Consider the following 23581-nt stretch of genomic DNA (forward strand, 5'->3'; position numbering starts at 1 on the left):
CTGGAACATTCTTTCCACCTGCCCTTCTCCGCAACCTCGCAGGCTTCCAGACGCATCCCCCCGCCAGAAGGCCCCCCTGGCTTGGCAGACAGGTCTACCTGCGGGGCAGGCCTTGTGCGGGGGCTTTATCACGCACCTCCAGCATCAGCTTGGCGCCTGCCCTGTGGTGGCACCAAGTGAACGTTGATGCATGAAAGAGTTAATGTGTCTTAGTCGTCCCTGGAAAGCTTCCTGTGAGCAGTTTATTCTAAGAATTTGGGCTTCCCGGTCAGCTTGCCTGGAAGGCCCCTGACTTCAGGCCGGCTCAAGGCAGTGACAGATCCTAGCGGTGACAGCCGCGTGCGCAGGTCCCCCTGTGAGATAAAGGCGGGTTTCACACCGTCCAGCTGTAGTCCCAGAGTGAGGGTGACATGCAGGCCGTCGCCAGGAGCACCACAGAGGCTAGGTGGGTCCCTTCTTACCAGACCCAGCAAGGGAGAGGGGGCAGAGACAGATGGAGATCCCACCACGGAGACCAGCAGCCTCTGGGGCTTCTGGAACCCGTCCTGCTGACTGTGATCAGAGAAGGACGTCAGGTTTCCTAGATGTCATGTTCCTAGTTTTGCTTCTTGGCCTCATGCTTCCTTCTGAACAGGATCATTATGTGGCTGAGGCACTTTTCTGTCAAAACATTTTATACGTTATTTAAACAGCAAAGAACAGGTACGATTTAAATTCTGATTTTTTAGCCCTAAAATTAAAGCTCTACCTAAAATGAGGTGGGTTTTTTTTTTTCGTTAAAATGTAGGTTTTGTTCAGATAGCAGAATCACAAATCATGCAGAACCTCAGTATAATAACTAAAATATTTAAATTTTTAGAAAGTTACTGCACATGATTTAGTTTGTTCTCACTGAGTGCTCAGTGCTGGAGTGTGGCGCTGTTGTGTTTTAGCGATCTTTTCTGTAACTGTCATTCTTGATTGATGCGATCAAAAGCGAGCATGTTATGTGGAGTCCGTCGTTGGTTTGGTCTCCGCCTTCCACACCACTGATTTCATGCAGAAAGGAAGTAAGGAGAAAGACCTTGAGAGAAGTTCGCAGCACGACCCCATCTTGTAAGAAAAGATCTCTGCAACCTGTTTGGTTCATCTCACTGAAAATGTTAACATCAAGTCCCTGTTCGTGTAGTTTCTCCTTCTAATGAGCGTGTTCGAGATGTGAGCGACACAGGGATCTGCGGGCGACCTGGAACCTGGACGTGGGCGGGGCAGCCCAGGGCTCCAGTTCTGGAGCGGCTGGACTCACCCCCAGTCGATTATTTCTCACACATCTGTAATCGGAACTGGACTCCGCGGGCAGTTCTGCCGCTGCCCGCGGTCTGCAGGTGCCAGCCTGTGCAGGGTGGCTCAGGGCAGGACCTCAGCCAGCCTCCAGGAGGAAAGAAGCGGGAGCCGCCGGGCCTCAGCGAGGCTGGCCCGTAACTGGAGCAGACTCTCCTCTACCTTCTGTGCTGAGAAAAGTGACTCACAGGACGACAGATCTACGGGGAGGGAGACAGACTCCGCCTCATCTGTGAGGCTCAGGGCACAGCCTACAGGGAGGAGAGGTATTGATGGTTTCCGTTTTGGAGACTGCCTCCAATAAGCAGGTTCTGGCTCAGTTTTTAGAGAGTCCTGATTCCTTTTTTGCTGGAAGAGTGAGAAACACTAGCCTACTCCACGTGCGTCTTTATGGTTTTCTTCCCTTTCTGCACCTTCCTCTCCTGCCTCTCTCAGGGAAAGTAAGAAGGAGAACTATACCTGTTTTCTCTTTTTTATATCTACTTCAGATCAGGTCAAAATAATTGGAAACAAAGAATTTATCATGCTGTTTCAAAGAGGCACATGCACCCCAATGTTTATAGCAACAATGTCCGCAATAACCAAACTATGGAAAGAGCCCAGATGTCCTTCAGCAGATGAATGGATAAAGAAGATGTGTGGTGTGTGTGTGTGTGTGTGTGTGTGTGTGTGTGTTTACAATGGAATACTACTCAGCCATCAAAAAATGAAATCTTGCTGGTTGCAATGACATAGATGGAACTGGAGGGTATTATGCTAAGCAAAATAAGTCAGAGAAAGACAAATACCATATGATTTCACTCATGGAATTGAGTGAATTTAAGAAACAAAACAGATGAACAAAGGAAAAATAAAATAAGATGAAAACAGAGAGAGAGACAAACCATAAGAGACTCTTACCGAGGGTTGCTGGAGGGGAGGTGGGGTGGGGGATGGGGTAACTGGGGGATGGGCATTAAGGAGGGCACGTGATATGATGAGCGCTGGGTGTTACATGCCGCTGATGAATCACTGGATTCTACCCCTGACGCCGATGCGACACTGTATGTTAACTAACTTGAATTTAAATTAAAAAAAAAAAAAACTAGCCCTGACAAAAAGAAAAAAGGAGATGAAGAATTTTTCAAGAAGAATATAGTGATGCTGATTTAGGAAAACAAAACGGCTTACAGCTGAAGGCCTCCTTGTTCAAATGCGACGGCTGGAGCGTCTGGGTCCCGAGCGAGGCGGAGGGCAGAGCTGAGCCCCGAGGTCTCCGGGGACCTTGTGCAGCCCTCCTGCTTCCCCAGCTCTCCGGGTCGTCGAGGGGAGCAGTGACTCAGGGGGCGTGGCTGCACTTTATACAAAGCTCTAACTTTGTACATTGAAACTGAGAAAGCAAGGGATGCACGAGAGAGCCCTCGGGTTGAGTTCCGTAAATTCAAGCGCTTCGAGGGCAGACGCACCACGGAGGACAGGACTCCTGGGGGCCGGCTCCCAGTCTCCGGGCGGGTGCAGTGCAGAGGGCGGCGGGGAGTCGAGGGCTGCGTCCCCTGCAGTGTGACCATACCGCCCACTTCTCACCCCCCAGGTGCCCCGTGCCGTCTGGGTAACTCCCCACCTCCCCTTCGTGCTGTGGCCACACTCATTTCCGTGGCACTGTGGTTCTCTGCTCAGTGGCTGCAGCCGACCCGTGTGGGGCGCTCGGGGTTCCCCCGCGTGTCTGCCTTGCCCACCTCCTGCCCGCGGCCCACTCCCCGCTCCATTTCACAGACCTTCACTCTAGCCCTGCCTTCTCCCTCCCGCTCCATGCCCCAAACGTCTGTCAGACCCTCCTTCACGGCCTGGTTCAAGCACCAGACCATCCGAGAATTCTGCCCATTCGACAATGTGGCAATCTTAAGGCCCACCCTTCAGGAGTATTGCACGTCCTGTGGGTATTTGACCTGTTCTTTACCTTGAGGTCCCATGTCCGTTTGTTGCAAACAAGGACAACGAAATTTCAGAGTCAGATTTTTTTAATCATCACAAACTCTTGTTTTTGGCTTAGAGCTGTCTCTAAACTGTTCCTTGTTGATGGAGAGGCAGAAACCTTTTTCAGACCCCACTCACGTCAGGCAGGCGTCCGTGCCTTGGCTGAGGCAGACTCCAGGCGAGCGAGGTGTGGGCAGGAGTGGGCTCCTGGCTTCTGAGGAAGTCCTCGGGGGGGTGGGGAGACGTTGCCCTGCTTGGTGTCCCTGTTCTCTCTCAGCGTCCCCAGCCTGTCAACACATGTGTTCCAAGCATGGGACAGATGCCAGGCCCAGTCCTAGCACTGGGGACACAGTGACAGAAAGTCCTTGCCCTGACCTCAGGCCGACCTCAGGTGTGGCTGGATGCTGCAGGGGCCCCCAGGAGCCCACCAGGCGGGCACAGCGCAAAGGCTTCTCAGAGGACACAAATCAGCTGCTCACATTGGGGTTCCGGGAGGTGGTGCTTGAATTCCGCGTGGGGGCCGTGGAGGGTGTCTGTGAGGAAGCAGGCAGGACGGCCCGAGTGGGCAGGAAAGGACTTCTGCCCTGGCACAGACCCTGCCAACGTCGGAGGCTTTAAAACTAAGTAAGGCGTCGAGTTAGGTTGACGTGGAGCAAAAAATGAGGCCTGAGGGATGGGTCGCGGGAGGTATGTGTGGTAAGACAGACGGCAGATTCCTCATTGTTGCATCTGGGCGGTTGAAGTAGGGGGGCTCACAGTGCAGACCCTACAGCCTTTCTCTGTGCTTGAAAACATCCAAGATAAAATGTTGGGACATTTGAGCAGGCCCGTGCGCTCTGCCCTCCGGGTCTTTGCACGCCCCCCCCCCCCCCAAAGCGCATTTGTTTCCTTATTCAGAGGATTTTAGTCCTTTCAGCTGTTAACTTCAGCGTCTAAATGGTACGTTGCTTCTTCTAGGTTTATTTATGAAACAGAGCATCACAACGGCATAGCAGAATTACTGGAAATCCTGGGGAGGTGAGTCGTCTCTGTTCCTGGCAGCCAGTGGAATTGATTCCAGAATGATCCAGTTCACTGAGTCCAGCAGCCCTCCCCAGAGCGAGGCGATGAAACCATTCCCAAAGGAACTGAGCTCTCCCTTGATGGAAGGGGTTGGTGAGGTCTGGGGTAGAAGCCACTGATGAGAAACCCGCCTGCGTGCCTGGCTCAGCGCGCAGAGGCCGTTTCACCCAGCTCATCGAAGACTGTTACCTTAAGAAGGTTTATGCGTGACACCTAGAAGAATGAATCATTTATTGTACACTGGGGGTATTGTGTAAATGCTAATATTTCAAATTGCTTTGATTTTATAAATTTTTCATATGTGTCCTTGAAAGTAATTAACATTTCAAAAATTTTACCATCTTAAGCCAAGTGGAGTTCTTGCTTGCTATCATTTTTTTTTTTAAATCAGTGACCTGTAGATTTTATATCAGACCTCCAACCCACTGTTTCCCAAACGGAGTTCCTCGGGGTTCCCCAGCTGAATAAGCTTGGAAGTGCTCTCCCCCAGCACCTTCCTTGGAGATTCAGCTGCATTGGCAGCTAAAGGTTCCAAGGGGCCCTGCAGGGAGGGAAGCTCTGTCTACCCCCAAAGCTTTGGGAACACAGGAAGCCTCTCTCCGGGAACACTGGTGTCATCTGGTCGATGAGAAAATTTCTTGCTATTTTAGATATAACCTGAAAAAACCACTAGTCCTTGTGGAAAAGTCTACTTTGACCTGTTTCAGCACAGTCAGCCGATTTCTCTCGCTCAGTAGAGTGTGGTGAGCAGTCGAGGGGCCCTTACTAGTTGTATGACCTTCCTTAACTAGTCCTGACCGCTGTTTTCTTAGTAAGGTGTGGGAACTCCACTCACCTCCTACATGTTGTGAGGACGGCGTGAAGTGTCCGCACAGCTCGGCATGTCACAGAGAGGACTCTGTGCTCCCCACTGCTGGGATCAATAATGTTATCCTTCCAGAAGAGGTGTTTGACCTTGAGGGTCTGCCCCGATGCGAATGAGCAGGTCGTCCTTAATGCCCACTTCAGACGGGCCCTGCCTGCGGCACACACGTGCCCAGGACCCCTGGATGGTGCGGAACAGTCTGGAAGTCACTGTCACTGCTCCGTACTTCCACCACGTGTCTGTGCTTGCCAAAAATAAAACCAAACAGATAGTGAATAAGGAAGCCCCCTCACCCAACTGAAAACCAGTGGATAAACTACTTGATGTTTGACACAGAGCTTCAGTTCGGAGGCAGGAGTAGAAGGGAGCTGCCTCCTGGCTGATTGTCAGCCAGCTCCCGCTCTGCACTTGGACTCCCTCCCACCAGCATTAGAATAACGCACCCAGCTTGCTCCAGAGAAGTGCGAATTCCTAAAAATGGGTGAAGGGCAATGGAAGGTGCCAGGGGTGGGCAGACCCGGGGTGGGCAAACCTAGACTGGGGGTCCCACCGGAGCTGCCCGGCCTCTGCGGCCTGTCTAAAGAAGGAGGCTTTGCCCCAGGGACTTGTGTTGTTCTGGGTATTGCCCTGCAAACCCAGAATTTTAGAATTCTCTCATATGTAACAAAGATAAAAATGACTATGCTTCTTGGAAGGTATTTAGTTTTTTAATTTCTGCTAATATCCTCTTTTGTGCAACATACATTTTGCTTACCAATTTTTTTTATGCTGAAAATGAGAAGAAAACGGCAAGATGTTTTTTTTAATCTGGAAATTGTAAATATTCCAACTTTGAATAAATTCTGTTTTCACAGTATAATTAATGGATTTGCCTTACCACTAAAAGAAGAGCACAAGATTTTCTTACTGAAGGTGTTGCTACCTTTGCACAAAGTGAAATCTCTGAGTGTCTACCATCCACAGGTAAGGGGTGCCCAGCAGTGACACGTGGGTGGGAATGCACACTGGCACGGGGCCTCCGCACGAACGTCGCTGAGCCCGAGACGCAGAAACCCAGCCCATTACCTGGGAGTGCGCTCTTGTTATGTCGCACTGCCAGTGTTGGTTCTGGTGATAACTGAAAGGACACACGGGTCAAGAGATTCCCTTTTAAGAAAATCAGAAACATCTCAGGAATGGAGAATTTCAGAATTCATTCTAAGCACAGAGAAGGGGGTGGATGACAGGCGTCAAGGGAAATTCTCAGAGGAAGGCACCGTCCTGCAGGTCCTCCTATCAGGAGTGGTGGTGCGGGATCAATTCCAGGAGGTGTATTTACGTGATTCTAAGCACTTTGGCTTCCTGGGAAGTATTTTACTTCGAGGTTGTTTTTTTCTTTTTTCTTCCTCCTGCTGTTGCTTTACCTCCAGCCAGATTGTTATCCTGTTAATCGTTCTACAGAAGAGATTAATAGTTCAGTGTTTTAAGGTGGAACCAGATTTTAATTTGGTTTTTTCGAGCTGTTAGATTCCTTGTTGATTACGGTCTCCAAAAAGAGCATGAGAAAAACCCCGTCAAACCCGGGCTGACTTGTCGATGTTAGTCCGAAAGACTGTTTCCTAATTTTTTTTTTTGGCTTTCTGCCGCACCCTGTCCCTGAGAGTCCCCGCCCCCCCCCCCGGAGCCAGTGGGCCCGTGCAGGGGAGCCCCTGCCCGCCCCGGGGGCCCACACCGAGGGGGTGGGGGCAGCGTTGCTGTGTTGAAGCGAGACACTAATACTCCCCCTCCTGTACTTTGCAGCTGGCGTATTGTGTGGTCCAGTTTTTAGAAAAGGACAGCACCCTCACTGAGCCAGTAAGTATGCTCTCTGGCCGGGGCCTTGGTCCGGGTGCCGGCGCGCCCGTGATGCGGCGTGGGGGCGTCCCCAAATGTCAGTGTCGCCATGGCTCTGCTGGCCAGGTAGCTGCTCGGACCACTTTTTCCCCGGAAGTCCACTGCTGAACACGCTGATTTCCCTGCCGTGTTGTGTGTTTTCAGAGTGTGGTGACTTTATTACGAGTTCCTTTCCTGCGGTGAGGATGATTCCATGCGCTCAGATTGCCGTCTAGTCTGAGCTGGACCTCAGTGCTCTGAACACGAGGCGCTGGCGTGGGCGAGGCCGCTGGATTGCGCGCCCTTGAGCGCTTCCCCATCTTGGTTTAAGGACGCGCAGCTGCCTTCCGTCCTACCGGTTGTAGTGAGTTCTCGAAATGCTTGCGCCGGAGAGGTTCTGTGACCTGCGACGTTCCTTCCAGGTTCGAGGGTAGCTGCTCCGCGATCAGCGCATCACCAGCGCCGCGTGGCTGCCCTTGAGCGTGTAGATTTCCAGATTTCTTAGCCAGTTATCTTGACTAAAAATGAAGGACTGTCATAGCCTGGATTACCCAAGTTGAGCCTGTCAGGGGCGGTTTAAGCATTTGAATGCACTTTTTTTAATAGCTTTATTGAGATATAATTCACGTACCATACACTTCACCCATTTAAAATGTACAATTCAGTGGCTTTTTGGTATATTACGTCATTGATTTTTTTAATTGTGCTAAAGTACATGCAGCATAGAATTTGCCGTTTTCACTGTACAAGCGAGTGGCGTTAATTACATCCCAGTGCAGCTGGTTGCCACTGTTCCCAGAACTTTGTTATCACCCCAGGCACAAGCTCTGCCCCCCGAAACACCGACTCCCGCTTCCCCTCCCGCCCCCCCACCGGTTCCCAGTGACCCATCACCTGCTTTCTCTCTCCACGAGTTGGCCTCATCCGAGCACCTCATGTGGGTGGCATCATGCCGGTTGTCGTCAGGGTTCCGACACACCGTGCCCATGTCAGAACTCCATCCCTGGGTGTGGCTGAATAGACCCCCTTGTGTTTTGTTCGTCCGCTCCTCTGTCGGTGGACGCTGGGGTCGCTGTGAACGTGGGTGTGCAGGGCTCTGCGCAAGTCCCCGCTCTCGGTCCCATTGGTTGTTCAGCTTGGGGTGAAAATGCTGGGTCAGCTGGTGATCCTGTGTTTAGCTTTGTGAGGAACTGCCCCACTGTCCTCCGCTCTCTCCGCATCCTCGCCGACACTTGGTGTTGTCCCTTTTTTTATCCTAGCCATCTAGTGAGTGCGCGGTGGCGTCTCTCGGTGGCTTTTTGGTTTGCATTTCCCTCACGGCTGAAGATGTTGGGCATCTCTTCATATACCTGTTGGGCACCTGTCTGTGGACAAACATCTTCAGATCCACTGCCCATTTTTTATCAAGTGGGTTGTTTTTTACCGTTCAGTAACAAAGTAAGAAGTACTGAGTGCCAGTTGCAGTGTTTGAGTATTCTTTTCGCAGTTACTGTTGGAATAGAAAAGGCAAATGTCGTCGTTCCGGCATCTTCTCTGTCCCCGTGGCCTCCCCCACAGCGGTCCCGTGAGGTCATGCGTGTTACAGTGGAAATACGTGGGAAATCCTTAGTGCTCTGTTTCCTGGCTACACCGGCTCCTGATCTCTGCCTTCTTCCGAGCTTCTGGCCCGTGCGTGGACACCCAGAGTCACCCACCAACTCAGGAAAAGCCCTCGACCGCGTCCCCGGGGTCCCTGCACGCCTCTGCCTCAGCTCCGTCTGAGATTCTGGAAGCCCCCAAGGAAAGGCACCAAACTTACCAGACTTCAGTATCAAACCCTGAGTGTTGACTCCCGATCAGGGTAGGGTTCTTTTTATCCCCCTTGACTAAACCGAAGACGTGTCTCTGGGGGGAAGGACACGTGAGGTGGCCCCAGTGGTCAGGCCTTTTCTCCAGTGATGCCACGTCCTCAGTCCCTCCGTCTGTGTTGAGGGGCGGCTCCCCACTAACGGGTGGCGACCGTTACCAAAGACATAGTATGGGAACAAGTTCTGACACACACCTTGCTTTTTCTACCTCAAAAATAAGAAGGGAAAGAGAAACATGGAAGGAGAGAAAAAGCATGCACTTTTCTTTTATGACTTTTCTCTGTATTTCTCACACTCTCCAGGGGCTAAAGAATCCACGAATCGTTGCCCTGCGTTCACCGTGGGCCAGGCCCCCGCCGTAGTGCCCCGGTCCCCGGCCAGGTCTGGCACAGCCCGAGTCCTAATCCTGCCCCAGCGCACCTCTGTTCTCTCCTTCCCCTGAGACTGACGTGAACGCTGACGGTGGTTTGCGGGAGCGGGAGCCCTTGGCTGCGGTCATATGACGGAAGGAGAGGGGCGGCCACTGGCTTCCACTGGGTCCCTCCATCGTAGATCAGAAGCTCAGAGTTGGCACAGAGAAGCTTCAGGCCCCCACACACCCAGGCCCCAGGATTGCCACCCAGATCCGCTTCGTTCCCTAATCTCCCGCAGCACAGACAATATACTAGTGCTCTCTGGACCACAGAGAGCAGATTTTGTTTTCTGCACTTCAAAAACGTGCAGAACCTCACCTCGGTGAACTCCTTTCTTTGAAATTCCGGTACTATTTCAGCACTGAAAGCTTGTCGACAACAAGGTGAATGGGGTAAAGGCTTGTGAAGGTGTGCGTCCGCTCGGCAGTACTAGGAAGGACACAGCACCCGCAAGGGTCTCAGGGTCCCGGACCCAAGGCTCTCCTGAGGTCAGTGTGGCCAAGGTCGGGAGTGTTTAAAGTATGATCCGTTTAAAAGACCTGCGTCACTCCTGTTCAAGGTCTGCAATTAATATTTTTACTTGTAAACTGTGTACAGTGCTCAGAAACTTTCTTGAACACGTACACTATTGTACGAAGAATAGGAGCTCATCAGATTGCGGATGGGAAGTAAACTCGTGTTGTCGCCCACCTGTTTCTTTAGGATAATCAACTTTTACTACAGGGCCCGGTGGGAACCCTCTTTTTCCCTGGTGTGTCGGGGAGGGGCCTGCCTGTGCTCCCCAGCCCTGTCCAGAGAGCGGCAGCCCATCGAGTCTCCGAAGGAGAGCTCAGCGTGTGACCCGTGCCCAGCAGCACACAGACACTTCTGCCTAGATTAGCTTTACCAGGCAGCCCCCTCATTTGCAAAAAGCTGCCGCACTCTGAACCCATGGTATTGACCAGAGCTCGCTCCAGATAGTGTGATAACTTGGTCCAGCGTGGGGCTCCGATTCCAGAAATAAAACCTCTTCCAGAGACATTGAATAGCTAAACCAGTTGTGTTTTGTATCTCACATGCTGATATATTTTTCCTAATAAAGTACCATTGACAAAATGGCACGGAAGAGTGGGTTTGTGAAGTGATTGGCATCTGCTGTATTCTTAACAGTGGTCCCCACACTGGGAGTAGTAGGTGTTCACTAAATGTCTGTTCAGTGGTTTTGATCGAAAAGTAGGACAAAAATCATTAAATGCTAGATTTTTTAAGGAAACCCTTTTAGAGACAATCGTGTTGTAAAGTTTTACATCAGACTCCCAAACTAGGAGCACTGTCTTTTTTATAAATGTTGGAGTTTTATAAAGCGTAATATCATGAAAGATCATCCCAGAGCCTGAAGGCTGAAAGCATTGAGCAGAGTTGTTTGTTCGGAATGGATGTTGTTCAAAGGCCCGCGGTGTTTGTAACCATGGTCAGGGTGTCACCTGGCCTGCCGGGCAGTCGGGCGCCGTCTGCAGGGCTGTGGAGGGCTGGCCCGTGGAGGCCCCCCACCAGCCCAGAAGAGCTGGCACTTGCCGTGATGGCTAGGGGCTGGGACAGTGGTTCCCGAGACGGCCATGATGGGCCTCGGCCCTGCGTGTGCAAGCATGCACGTGGGCTTGCGTGCAGATGTTGTGGGCCCTTGTACTCTTTTAGAATAAAGACAGCTAAACTCTAGAAATGTTACTAACCCTCACTGAGCTGAATCTGATACTCTGCGGGGACTATCTTTACTGGTGTGGTTGTGGTAGGAAATTTGGAAACTATAGGGGTGAGATAAAGAAAGGTTGCCCCGCAGAAACTCTTTCTACCTGTCTGACTTGGGCAAGGAAGGTAACGTCCAGTCCCCGGGAATGAGGAAGGCGCTGCCGACCAGCCGAACATGCCTCGCGGCAGATGCTCTCTGGCAGGGTCCCACGGGCCAGCACCCCTCAGAGGCAAGGTCCTCGCAGCCTCCGAGGCAGTTACCAGCCCAGGGTCACAGGTCATGTGCACAGAGGGCAGCAGGGCCCGACCCCAGGTCCCTCTGCAGCCCCGCTCGGCGTGAGCTAACAACAATATCAGCTTATTTCATGTCTCCCTCTTCTGATTTATTTTAGCACAATCGAAAACACCATGTGTACGCACACAGTATGCACGTTTGTGTAGAAATATGTATGAACGGTTAGTTTGAGATAGAAACGGATTGCGCACATGTGTGACTGGCAGCCTCAGAGCGGACCACTCCTGCACAGAAACGAACATACGAATTCATACGCCTCATGTTTCTCCATTGTTCTTTTTCTCTCTCAACCCTCCTAACTGCTTATTTTTTATATTCTTTTTTTTCTAAAGGGACTGACTGCAGTGGTGGTTAATCAGAGGGAGTGGGTCACGTTAAAGTGGTGATTCTTAAGTATATAAAATTAGATCAGTTTCTGTGATTCTAAAAAGCCCCCGTGCTGATTTACGGTGTGGCTCTTCCTTCTACAAGGAAGGAAGCACCCCTGATTCTGTTGCTTTGCTTGGGGGACACGTCAACGAAACACAGACAGGCATCACGCTTTGTGTTTTTTCTCTGGCAGGTGGTGATGGCGCTTCTCAAATACTGGCCAAAGACTCACAGTCCAAAAGAAGTCATGTTCTTAAATGAATTAGAAGAGATCTTAGATGTGATCGAACCGTCGGAATTTGTGAAGATCATGGAGCCGCTCTTCCGGCAGCTGGCCAAATGTGTGTCCAGCCCACACTTCCAGGTACGAGGGCAGAGAGAGAACGGCCTCGTTTGGCGTCCACGTCGGAGGTGACCAGCTCCAGTGCGTCGCTGTCATGCTGTGCTTGTCGTGTGGTTTGAAGGGAGATGGTCAGTTTAGTCATACTTCAAAATAAGATGCTAAGACGCTAATTCTATAAAACAGTTGAGTATCTCGAGCGCATCACTGAGCACCTGTTTCTCACTAAGAGTAATTAGAAACAGCTCCCCCGTAAAGCCTTCTTTGTCTTTTTGTTCGGTGTGCCCCAAATGCATAAAACCTCGCTTTCCGCAACTGAGTGACGGACACTTGTAGACAAACTGTTCAGCCCTGAAACTCCCCATCCACAAGCACTTGTTTCTGATACATACACATTCCGACTTTTGTCCCCCCGACCCAAGTCCTGTGTGAGGGGGGCCTCAGTCACATGCCACTCTCCTCTCCTGGGCTTCTCATTCAGCCTCGTTCAGGGGTCGCCCCAGGACCTTGGTTCAGCCCATCTGCCTCCCTTGGACGTGCTGGCGTGTACCGTGAACTCACCCCGAGCAAGGTGACCCCTCTCCTGGCCCCCTTCTGTGCTGTTGTCTGCCACGTGGCCTTTCACTTCTGGGGAATTAATGCTCCTATCATTTGTCTCCCCCGCTAGAACGTAAGCTCCACGAGGGTAGGAGTTCTGCCTCGCCTCGTCCACTCTGACACCTCGGCACCTCCTGGGCCCGCGACGGAGGGGGTGGGCGGAGGGAGCACGTTTGGCCTGTGTCCTCTGCATGGAGCCCAGGGCGCAGCCTAAATATTTCTTGAATGAGTGGAGAAATGAGTGTATTCTTGATGGGCAAGAAACCATCTGCCCTTTTGCCGAGGGTTCTTCAGGATGACGGTTTCGAGTGTGCTGGATCTGTGGACATGATTGGCTGACCCAGTATAATTCACCTCCACAGGCAGTCGTGGGGAGGGTCCTGCTGCGTGAGTATTTGTTGTCTCGGTCACAACACTGTGCCCTCTCTCTTCCAGGTGGCGGAGCGAGCACTGTATTACTGGAACAATGAGTACATCATGAGCCTGATCAGTGACAATGCAGCAAAGATCCTACCCATCATGTTTCCTTCCTTGTACCGCAACTCCAAGACCCACTGGAACAAGTAAGAAAGGGGGCGCCTGGGGCGCCTGGGTGGCTCAGTTGGTTAAGCGACTGCCTTCGGCTCAGGTCATGATCCTGGAGTCCCTGGATCGAGTCCCGCATCGGGCTCCCTGCTCGGCAGGGAGTCTGCTTCTCCCTCTGACCCTCCCCCCTCTCATGTACTCGCTCTCTCTCATTCTCTCTCTCTCAAATAAATAAATAAAATCTTTAAAAAAAAAAATAAAAAAAAAAAAAAAAGAAAGGGGGCGCCTGGGGGGCTCAGTCGGTTAAGTGTCTGCCTTCGGCTCAGGTCATGGTCCCGGGGTCCTGGGATCGAGCCCCGCATGGGGCTCCCTGCTCAGCGGGAAGCCCGCTTCTCCCTCTCCCTCTGCTGCTCCCCCTGCTTGTGCTCTCTCTGTCAAATAAATAAAATTTTTTAAAAATTAAAAAAAAAAAAAAAAGAAAGAAAGATCTGGCTGTCCACTGGGGCATTTGAAATTTCCTGTATCTTAGTGAAACTTCAATTAGGACTGAAATCCAAGTCCAAAATATCAGTTTAAAAAGGAAACGTTGGTTTCTTTGTGGGCTTACAATTAGGATGAAGTGTGGGTTGTATCTGTGGCCTTTCATCTGCCCCCTCACCCCCACTTCAGGCCAGTGTGGAGGCGCGTTGGTCGGCGCCCACTGTGCCCGCCGCATGAGCAGCAGCGTCTTCCAGGCCTCATCTCAGATCCCCTCCAGACGGGCTGAAGGTCACTCGCTGCAAAGCTCGCGGAGCTCAGTCCCTGCAGGAGCATGGTGCCCACCCCGTTCTCGGGGGCCCTGCGCCCTCGACCAAGACAGTTAACATTAACATACACAAGCACTTTGCAGCGACCTTCACCTTGTTGAGAAGGTGAATGCAGGTGCAGTCAAGGTACAGGAAGTCCCTGGCCCCTGACAGGCATCTGGCGAGCGTTCGCCCTCGGCGCGCGGCTGGGGGGGTCACTGGGGCGCTCCTGGCACCGCCCAGCGGACCTCATCAGTGTATCGGCTGTCAGCAGCCTTTTCTTGGCCACATTCATTTTTTATTATGCGCAGCAGGTGGTAACAAAGGCCTCGGAGCTCAGCCACCGTCCCGTGTGTCATTTAGTACGAGGCAAGAACAGCCGTGACCGCTCCCCGTTGCAGAGAGAAGTGTTACTCCAGTGTTTCCCAATACGAGTTGGGTTCTGTCATGAAGTGAGTTAAGAAGTCGCTGTGAATCTACATCAGCAAAAACAGCAGTAGTCCTGGCAGCCATGAGAGCAGTTTTGGGGCGAGAGCGGAGTTTTTCTGCGGCTGCCCGGGCTCTGCGGTGCGATCCTGCCGCCCGTCTCGCCGGGGGTCCCGTGTGGCTGTCGCCTGACGGCAGGTGGGACTGACGTCCTCTTCAGGCTCCACTGGGCCGTGGAGCAGCTGTGCCTCCCCCCTCCCGTGGATGTCAGAGCCGGGAAGTGGAGTTTCATTAAGCCATTCCATGGTGATTTTATTTTCTGCCTTCCAAGGCTCCGTTTTGGCATTATTAAAAACTTTCCTGCCCTTATATAAGAAGACGAAAAGGAAACTGACGTTTATAGGAAGTAAAATGTTTCCATTATTGTCCCCTACACATTGCTGTTTGTCTGAATTCTATTTCTTCAAGTGTCGATGTTTTTTATTCCATTTCCACGGAAGGTGGCTTTTGGCTGCTGTCAGCAGGGACAGAAAGCGAGGGCCCTCAGAGCCAGGGTGCTCAGCGAGGGCCAGTCGGGTGCACTCCGCAGGCTGCGTGGACGCAGATGCATCCAGAGTACCGGGCTTTGGTTGGAAAGCCCAGGGGCGTGAGACGTAGGGCCGCCACAGTAGCTGGAGGGCTAGGGGGCAGGGGCAGGGGCTGTGGCTGAGGAGGGCAGGGGGGTGGACAGAAAGATGGAGGGTTCAGAACCTGAACACCAAGGTCTACTTACAGGACAATACACGGCTTGATCTACAACGCGCTGAAGCTCTTCATGGAGATGAACCAGAAACTGTTTGATGACTGCACCCAGCAGTTTAAAGCAGAGAAACTGAAGTAAGTTGCTCCTCTCAAAAGCTACTCTTCCAAGGATTTTGTCATCCTCAGTCCTGAATAAACCTCTTGCATGGGTGTGTCCTAAAACATTCTTCACTTTAAAGCAAAATCAGTTCTGTCATACTCGGAAAGCAAATGAAAATGTTTGTGACGTTAACTTGTTTTCAGAGAACATCGCTGTTCTCTCCATTATGCTGCTAGTTTAATCACTTCTGCAAAACGGTGTGCAGCCAAGAATTTCACTTTCCCGAGGAACACCGAGAGGTTGAAGGTATAGGAACTTCTCAGGTTTATAAGGCAGGAATTTGAATTCTGTCCCATGAGGTTTACGTGAAGGGGCAAGCATCTTCATCTCAACATAGCTTTAGCCCATTTAATGCGGGCCTTCCCAGGAGCCTAGCCAGTGTCCTTCACAAAATCAGGGCCCTGCTCTCACGCTCGGAGGAGGATGTCAGCGTCGAGTCTGGGCTCTGGGCAGATTTTCTTGTCACTTGAAGCTGGCTAAGAGAGAGAAACTTTGAATGAGTGTAACTTGAATTATGGGATATACGTAACCAGCTGTCCTGTGCATACTTTAAACAGCTCGTACGCATTGACCCGTACGTCAGGCCCCGTTGCAGTTTCTAACAGCACAGCAGTGAATATAACAAAAATCCCTGCCCTCACGGGTGGTGTGGGAAGGAAAGACAGGGACATACATGTGAGGGGGAGACACTGTGTACGAGGTGTGGTCCGCAGGGCGGGGAAGGGGCCCAGGGTCACGTGCGCGTGGAGCCTCCCGGGCTCCCGATCTCTGGCCCGTGCTCCCTCAGAGCTGAGCACAGGGTTCACCCGTGCCTTCCGCCTTTCACATGGCGAATATCTTAGCTTTCTGAAAAGGATCTTAAAGATCAGGCAACACATTCTCTGGATTTAAAAAAAAAAGTTGGGTCCCGGTGAAGGGGATTTACAGAAGGTCGCCTGACTCACTGGCAGGCGGATCTGATGAGAACCAGGTCTGAAGACTTCCTTTTTAAAGCCGTCCTTGTTGGGATGTCGGCCCTTAACCTCAGTTCCCGTATGCCGTGGAATGGTCTCACTTTTCACGGCTCCATAAGCTTGTCTTCAGAGTTATCCAGGTTCTCCGAAGAAGCAGCTAAAGCAGGAAGGATGCAGACCTGAGATACTCGTATAAGTGCTCCTGGGAACCTACAGTCTTCAGCATGTTCTTATTGTAGCATATTTGTTAAATCTTTTCCTTTAAATCTGGCTTGTTTTTCATATTTCGTTTTCCGTGTCACATCCCGTTGTGCTCACCACTCTGAAGCTTGCAGAGTAAGACCAGAAGTGACAGAGGAGAGTAGGTGACTGTTGCTGGTCATGTCAGTTTTGCCTCTCACCTTCCCTTGCGTGTGATCCATGTCTCTAATACCAATGACATTTTACTATTTTTCAGAGAGAAGCTAAAAATGAAAGAACGAGAAGAAGCGTGGGTTAAAATAGAAAATCTAGCCAAAGCAAACCCCCAGGTACTAAAAAGAGTAACATGAAAACGTCTAGGGTGTTACTTGAATGTTTTTATGACCTAGAAATGTGGCTTCCGCACGGGATGGGCGGGGGGCACTCTTCACTAACCTTGTACATGGAAATGTCTGCAATAAAAGTACATCTCGACTTTTGTACAATTGATTTTTGCCCCACAAAGTTTTTACCACAGAATTGACCTTTTTTTTTCCCTCCGCTTTTTCAATAAGATCTAAATCTTACCAATAGACTGTGGTAAAAAGAAAACCAGGGTACAGCCTCTATTTGGGGGCCAAGATTGCAGTTTGCTTTCTCCCCGCAAATGTCACAGACGCTGTCGCTCAAACGATACGTCCCTTTCTTTTTAATTATCAAAATCATTCGAAAAGAAAAACAGTGAGATTTGAAATAGATGAAGTACGAAGTTGGGTGTCCTTTTTCCTAAAACCAGGGTCCTGTAGGCTGAGCCTTTAATTGTTAAACATTGCCTGACTCTGTCACGTTGACCACTGACCCTTTCTGCCGTCCTAGCTAGAAGGCTCCAGTGCGCTCTGGCACGCGGGCGCACGCGCCGTGTCTCCCGGAGCCACCTGCAGGTGAAGCGGCGTCCTGCACAGCGCCCACCGTGGGGCCGGCTCCCGGGGCGACCGGCGTCCGGGGGTTCTGAGCTGGGTGGTCTTTGGTGTTCTGTCCGCTGGTCCACACGGACCGGAGTGCTGTCCTGGCAGGTGCTCCTCCTGGTTCGGGGCCTGAGAATCCGTGGGGCGCATCTTCAGCACAGGCGCCATCCCAGGCTGTCCTCAGCCTCCCAGGAAAGACAACACGGTACTTTATGAGAACCACACAGCTACCCTTAAAATCCTAAAGGGTTCGTTCAGGTGAACTGGATTATAAGCAGTCTGTTTTCTTGGGTGAGAGGTGTGCATAAATCGTTCACTAAGTTCATTATGCCGGTTTTTCAGTCTGACATTTCCTAAAAAGTGACGCTTGAACACAAGGTTTAGACGTATGTGTTTGATCTGTGTAACGTATTGATTGTATTCACCTGGATAAAACCACATTCAGGAAACTTAAACCTTCAGAAAATGGAATGACTCTCTTAAGTGAGGTCTCGGTCCCCTCGTGGAACAACCCGGCAGCGTCCCCCTTACAGCGTCTGTTCTGTGCTCTTCACAGAAACGCCGTTGTAAGGTGACCGTGACCCCGTGAGGTAGACCGTGACCCCGTGAGGTAGACAGCTCCCGGGACCTGCTGTAAGGAACAGAATGTGAGGTGAAAATCCTGACATTTGTTTTTAAGACACAGGAACAGCAGAAATCTGGGGCAGGTGGGGGCAGAGGGGCCCCGCCTGACGGCCGAGGGCAAGGGGCCAGCAGAGACCCTGCCCCACGCGCACGCAAAGTCACGGGAAATACACACAACTCAGAGAGCCTGCTTGTCTCTGTTTTGCCAAGAATATAGAAACAGTCTCGTGAAAACCCGCACAAAGCTTTCCTGTCACAAATGGGAAGGAGCTGGTTGGTTGTGTAACAAGCGTGGCCTGGTTTCACTGCTTTGCGGTAACAGGTGTCCCTTCTGAAATAGACGCTGTTCTCATTTCCCTTTTTCTGAGCTTCTCCTGAGTTTTCCTACACGACGTTTTTACTCCTCTGGGCTGCTCTCTGCGGTGCCCCAGGTGGGCGACAGCAAACGCACCCGGGCTCTGCCTGAGCTCACTGGGCGCTGGGCTGACCGTCTCCCTGTGAACCGTGTGTGAGTCAACCCCCCTGAGTCCCGTCTGCATGCGCAGTCCCCGGTGCAGTGTCTCCCAAAGGAAAATACTTCATGGGCTAATAATGTCTCAGGGCTGAAAAGCAAGGCCTCGGGACTTGGTTTTCACCTGAGAGAGAGGGAATCTTTTCTAAGTTCCAGTCACTGCTTGCCATTTATAACGACGACGCCAGAAAGTAAATAACTGTGTGGACAGTACGTGTCTCTGCCATGAAAACAGTGGGGTCTTTGGAGCGTGGCTCTCCGTCTCAGATCTGCCCCCTGGCCTGTATCTGGAAGTCTCCCCGAGGCCCCTGCTCAGCCCGGACGTGCGCCGTCCATTGCGCTGGGCTTGGGGAGTCGGCGGCGCCTCCAGAATTTTCAGTCGTGTTTGTCCTAACAGTTGTGGTGGCTCCGTTGGAGTTTTTGAAGGTCACTCAGGGTTTAATTTGTTTAAGTCGTGGAATAGTGAGGATTTCTAACATAAATGTGTTTTCCTAGTCCACCAAAGAGGCCAGGGGACATTTTGCTGCTTACTTCTCCCTGACCTTGGTCAGAATTGTGTGAAATGGAGACAGGCCCCTCCGTGAACCCTGGGCTTGGGGGAGGCCCGGGGCGCGGGGCCCGGCTGGCCGCTTTCCTTTGGGAGGTGGGCTTCTCTGGGCGACCTGTGTGCTCCTTTACCCTGCTGTGGACTCCAGCCTCGACAGAGGCTTTTATTCCTAGTGAGAAGCCGCTCCTTCCGGCGCCTGCTGTGTGGTACGCTCTTCGCTGGACCGTTTTGTAGCATCCTTGTTCATTCTTCCCTTTGCCCTGAGCCCCGGGGAGAACTGTGAGCCCCACGCTGCGCTCGGCACAGGCCTGATGAGTCGTGCGGTTACTTGTGCTTCTGAGAGCCCTGGGGGTGCGGGGCGGAGCAGGCAGCCGCTTCACTTGGCAGATGGGCACCAGCTGGGTGTCCCGAATCATGGAACTTTCCCGAGATACAAAGATGAGAACAGGATACAGCTCCGAGGAGCTTAGGGATCCATGAGCGGAGCCAGACGGAGGCAAAGAGAATTCATTTCAGATGGTGAGATTGTAGCACACCCGGGATGCAGAAAGCCACGCTGCGGGATGGCCGCAGTCGAGGTGTCCCCCGCAAGAGGGCTGAGCCCCTTGGAGGGGAAGTCTCAGCTACCTGGTCTGAATCCGGGGAAGGTCCTCGAGGCAGAGAGAGCAGAGGAAGGAAACCGAGTTGTAGAGCACAGGTGGACTGTTAGCCATGGAGGAGGGGCTGGGTGTGGTCCGTACTTGGGACGCAGCTGGAGAGCAACGAGTGTGGATTTTCATCCCCCAGAACGGGTGCAGGTGTTAGTGTCCTAAAGGGCAAAGTGGCCCAGTCAGACTTGCATTCCGGAAAGTTCTTTCTGGCAGCGATTCGTCTGGTGTCCTGGAAGGGGCTCTCAGAGTGTGTGGCAGTCGTGGCGTTGGTCGGAGTGGCGGGCAGAGGGCCCTGGGGCACCTGGGCGCGCAGCGGCGTGGGAAGGAGGGAGCCGGCCGGGCCGAGGCTCCACGGCCACGGCTTGCAGCTCGCAACCGAGCTGTTGGACCGAACCAGGTCACAGAGTTTGCTAGAGGGCCGAGACGCCGAGGGTGTGGACAAAGGGGTGGGATTGATAACAGGGTTTCAGCGAGTTAGAGCGAGGGGCGAAGGAGTGAGGTCGGCAGGTGTGCGCAGCCTGGGAGGCGAGGGGAGGCTGTGAGCGTGAAGCAGTCCAGGTGAGCACGTGGACTCAGGTGCCAAGGCTGCCAGGCGGGGTGCCGCCCCACCGTCCCTCGGGCCCCAGGGACCAGGGAGGCCTTGGAGGGAATGCTGGAGCCTACATCACACTCCCACCTGGTGCCACTGGGCCTAGAAGGGCCTAGAAGAGTAGAAGTGTTCTGGTTTCTGAGGCGCTGCAGGTATAGGCTGGTTTAATTGCCACCCAACAGGCTTCATTCAGGAGAGGGCCCTGGGGAGGGCGCCAGTGGGAAGACGTGCCCCTGGCCAGGATGAGCCCCTTGCAGCCCAGAACCTGAGCGCCAACAGAGAGTGATTCCGCACTTTGCATTGCAGTATGCAGTGTATAGTCAAGCGAGCACCATGACCATTCCAGTTGCAATGGAGACAGATGGGCCTTTATTTGAAGATGTGCAGATGCTGAGAAAGGCCGTGAACGAAGAGGCTCGCCAGGTAAAAGTGCACAGAGCTAAGCCGGGCCGCGCCCCTGGTAGATTTGCCTAAGAAATGCATAGAATTTTAGGAGATGTGATCTACATCAGTGTCTTCTGTGCAAGCTCAAGCTAAAAACTAAGTTTGGGTAAGCTCGTGGGAGGTACTTTGTCCATGCATCTCAGTGAGCAAACTACTAGAAATCATTTTAAATCTGAGATTTAAGTGTTTTCTTCATTTATATTAACAGTAACAATCTTAGCTCCTGACTGTCCCTTGAATGTTATTAACCTGAACAAAAAAACCAAACGCTTCACAGAGTGGAAAGTGGCGTCTCCCACTCGTGCTCTGGCGCGGAGAGTCCCCTGTCCGCCGCCCACGGCAGTCCCTGGGGCCCGGTCTTCCTCCCCGACAGCAGAACCACACTGGCTTGCAGGAAGGGTCCGGAGCTGGGGACCCCCGAAGGCTGGGGCCTTTGTCGGGTTAACACCTGTGCTCAGGTGTTTGTCCCCACGGTGGTGGAGATACATATTCAGATCCCCGCTGATTCAGAGACAGACTCTCATTACTAAATTGGGAATATATACAATTAGGCTTTAAAGAGGGAGATGTCCTGCCTGTGCGTTGAGGAGCCTTTCGCGGGCCGTGTTTCTCCAAGCATGCCTGCCTCTCCTCAGTCCACGGAAACTGGCGCAGTCTTGACCGGATTGTGGGGGGGGGCGGGCAGGGGCCTTTCTGACTTGACACCTTAAGTGGCCTGCTTGAGAACTCCTAACGACACCCAGCGCTGAGATGCTGAAGTGCGAAAGGTCAGGGGCTAGACCCTGCTGTGCGCTGGATGCGGGCGGTTTACCGATGCTCATGTCATTTGGAACTCGCTTAAGCAGAGGTTTTAATTCAAGTGAATTTCATTCCCCACCTGATCAGACAGGCTCGGGGCCTCCACCACCCAGACTGCACTGGCCCGACTTGCGGCCACAAGCCCCACGGGGCTGCTGAGCACTCAGTGCGGCCATCTCCGCTGAGCTGTGCTGTGCTGAGCTTGTCTACAGCACGGGAATCCCCAGGCTCGGCAGGAAGACGCGAATGCAAAACCATCTCATTCGTAACTTTTTACTATTGATTGTATGCTGAAATGATAGCATTTTGGATGTATTGGGTTAAATTTAAAAATGCTGTTAAAATTAATTTCACTTAGTGCTTTTTACTCTTAATGTGGCTACTAGGGCATTTGGAGTCCCATGCTTGGAACACGTTATTTTTCAATTGGACGGCACTAGTCCAGACTCCTTTTTCACAGAGCTGCCCGAAGAGGGCGGCTGCATTGGCCACGTTCGTGCCCCTTCTTGCCCGGCCAGCTCCCAGCCTTAGCATCAGATCAAAACTTGAAAATACCAAAAATACAGCGAAGAGACTCCATATGCTCCTAGTGAATGTCAGTAACTTATTTTTACTTAGTTCACTTGGATTCCATAATTGTTAGCAGTGAACAGATTTAATAAAACACCCAAAAATCCTTCTATTTTTCCCTGTCCTGGCTGGGGGGGGCGTTAATTTCCCTACTTCATTTTTTTTAACTGAGACAGGAATTTGAGGTCATTTTTTAAACTGCCATTTTGATTTTACGGCTTCAAGCGCACTAAAGACATGAGAGCTCGCCCAGGCCTTGCAGACACAGAGGATATCAATCAGCGCCCCTCATACCAGAAAGCCTGCCCGGGAACCTGTGACCACATCAGTTTTTAAGTCACGTAGACCCTTCAGCGATGGATAGGAAACTGATGGTTTATAAGCCAGTTCATACGGGTTAAATATTTGGGGTTTGGAGGTTTTGGGGGGGTTTAGGTCCATCCTTGGGTCCAGTGCAGGTCATAACGCTAGGAAAAGAATAACCTATATCCAAAATGTAATGAACACATAAATTATGGTCCTATTTATGATTTAGGATGACTCTACGAGGACTCAAGTATTTGATCAAGAAGGCAAACCAAAATAGCATTCTCATCTTGAGTGGAAAATTGCCTCTGAAAGTCGGCCCGAGTATTTATGTGATAGCCGGTCCCTAGAAAATGCCCCCCTGGTTTATCTATCCCCTGCCTTAGCGCGGGGCATATGTCCTTCGCTATAACGTGAAGCAGTCAGTCTCTACTCATCCACTCACTTGGTTCTGAGTAACAGGAGGCAGACGGGGCATTTCCTGCAGAACTCCTGTAGCCTGTTTGTTTGCATGACTCTTGCAAAAAGAGTAGCTTAACTTTTCTGCATAATTATTCCCCCGTTCTTACCTCTTAGATCTCTATGATCACGCTCCTGGGTCGAAGACTTGGCGTTAAAATACCAATTCTCCCCAAGTTAATGCAATCTCAGAATCCCAGCATACTTTTTTTTTTTTAATGACATATGGATTCTAAAATTCACATGGCAGCACAAAGGACCTAGAATAGCCAAACAACTTCAAAAAAGAATAAAACTAGAAGACTAATACTACCCAATTTTAGGACTTGTTATAGATTTCTATGGATCACTTGTACACCACCACCCCATTTCAACCCAACTAGGTGAAGATATTTATAGTGCAGTCTTTTTGGTATAATATTTGATATAATAGACTCTCCTGAATTTGAAAAATGTTGGAGTCCTATATTCCTGAAATTCTCAAAAACACTGTTGTTAAAGCAAAGAGAAAAACACCTAGATGCAGGAGAACTTTATGTGCACAATTTGGAGACCAAATTACATAAGAAGTTACAGCTAAAAATTAAAGTCTGAATGTTTTCGGTGCCCTTTTAATTTTATCTTTGGCTAATTTTATTTTTCCGAAATAATTCCACATTTCTTTAAAATGACTCGAACGTTGGCCAGGACGGGACGCGTGTGAGAGGTAAC

General features: G+C 51.4%; 1 protein-coding gene across 7 annotated transcripts in view; it reads left to right on the top strand.

Moving 5' to 3' along the window:
• PPP2R5C (protein phosphatase 2 regulatory subunit B'gamma) overlaps positions 1-23581 on the top strand; it is a 121962-nt gene that overhangs the window by 92799 nt on the left and 5582 nt on the right. For 5 of the 7 annotated variants that reach the window (XM_032405953.1, XM_032405948.1, XM_032405949.1 and 2 more), the window contains 8 exons: positions 4231-4290; positions 6055-6163; positions 6980-7033; positions 11894-12064; positions 13073-13200; positions 15148-15249; positions 16685-16757; positions 20600-20716. In XM_032405953.1, coding sequence (XP_032261844.1) covers positions 4231-4290; positions 6055-6163; positions 6980-7033; positions 11894-12064; positions 13073-13200; positions 15148-15249; positions 16685-16757; positions 20600-20716 — 814 coding nt within the window. The remainder of the gene's footprint in view (positions 1-4230; positions 4291-6054; positions 6164-6979; positions 7034-11893; positions 12065-13072; positions 13201-15147; positions 15250-16684; positions 16758-20599; positions 20717-23581) is intronic. The other 2 variants (XM_032405950.1, XM_032405952.1) reach the window with 1 other exon arrangement.

The sequence above is a fragment of the Phoca vitulina genome, unplaced genomic scaffold (assembly GCF_004348235.1).
Source record: "Phoca vitulina isolate PV1807 unplaced genomic scaffold, GSC_HSeal_1.0 scaffold7, whole genome shotgun sequence".
Lineage (NCBI taxonomy): Eukaryota > Metazoa > Chordata > Mammalia > Carnivora > Phocidae > Phoca > Phoca vitulina.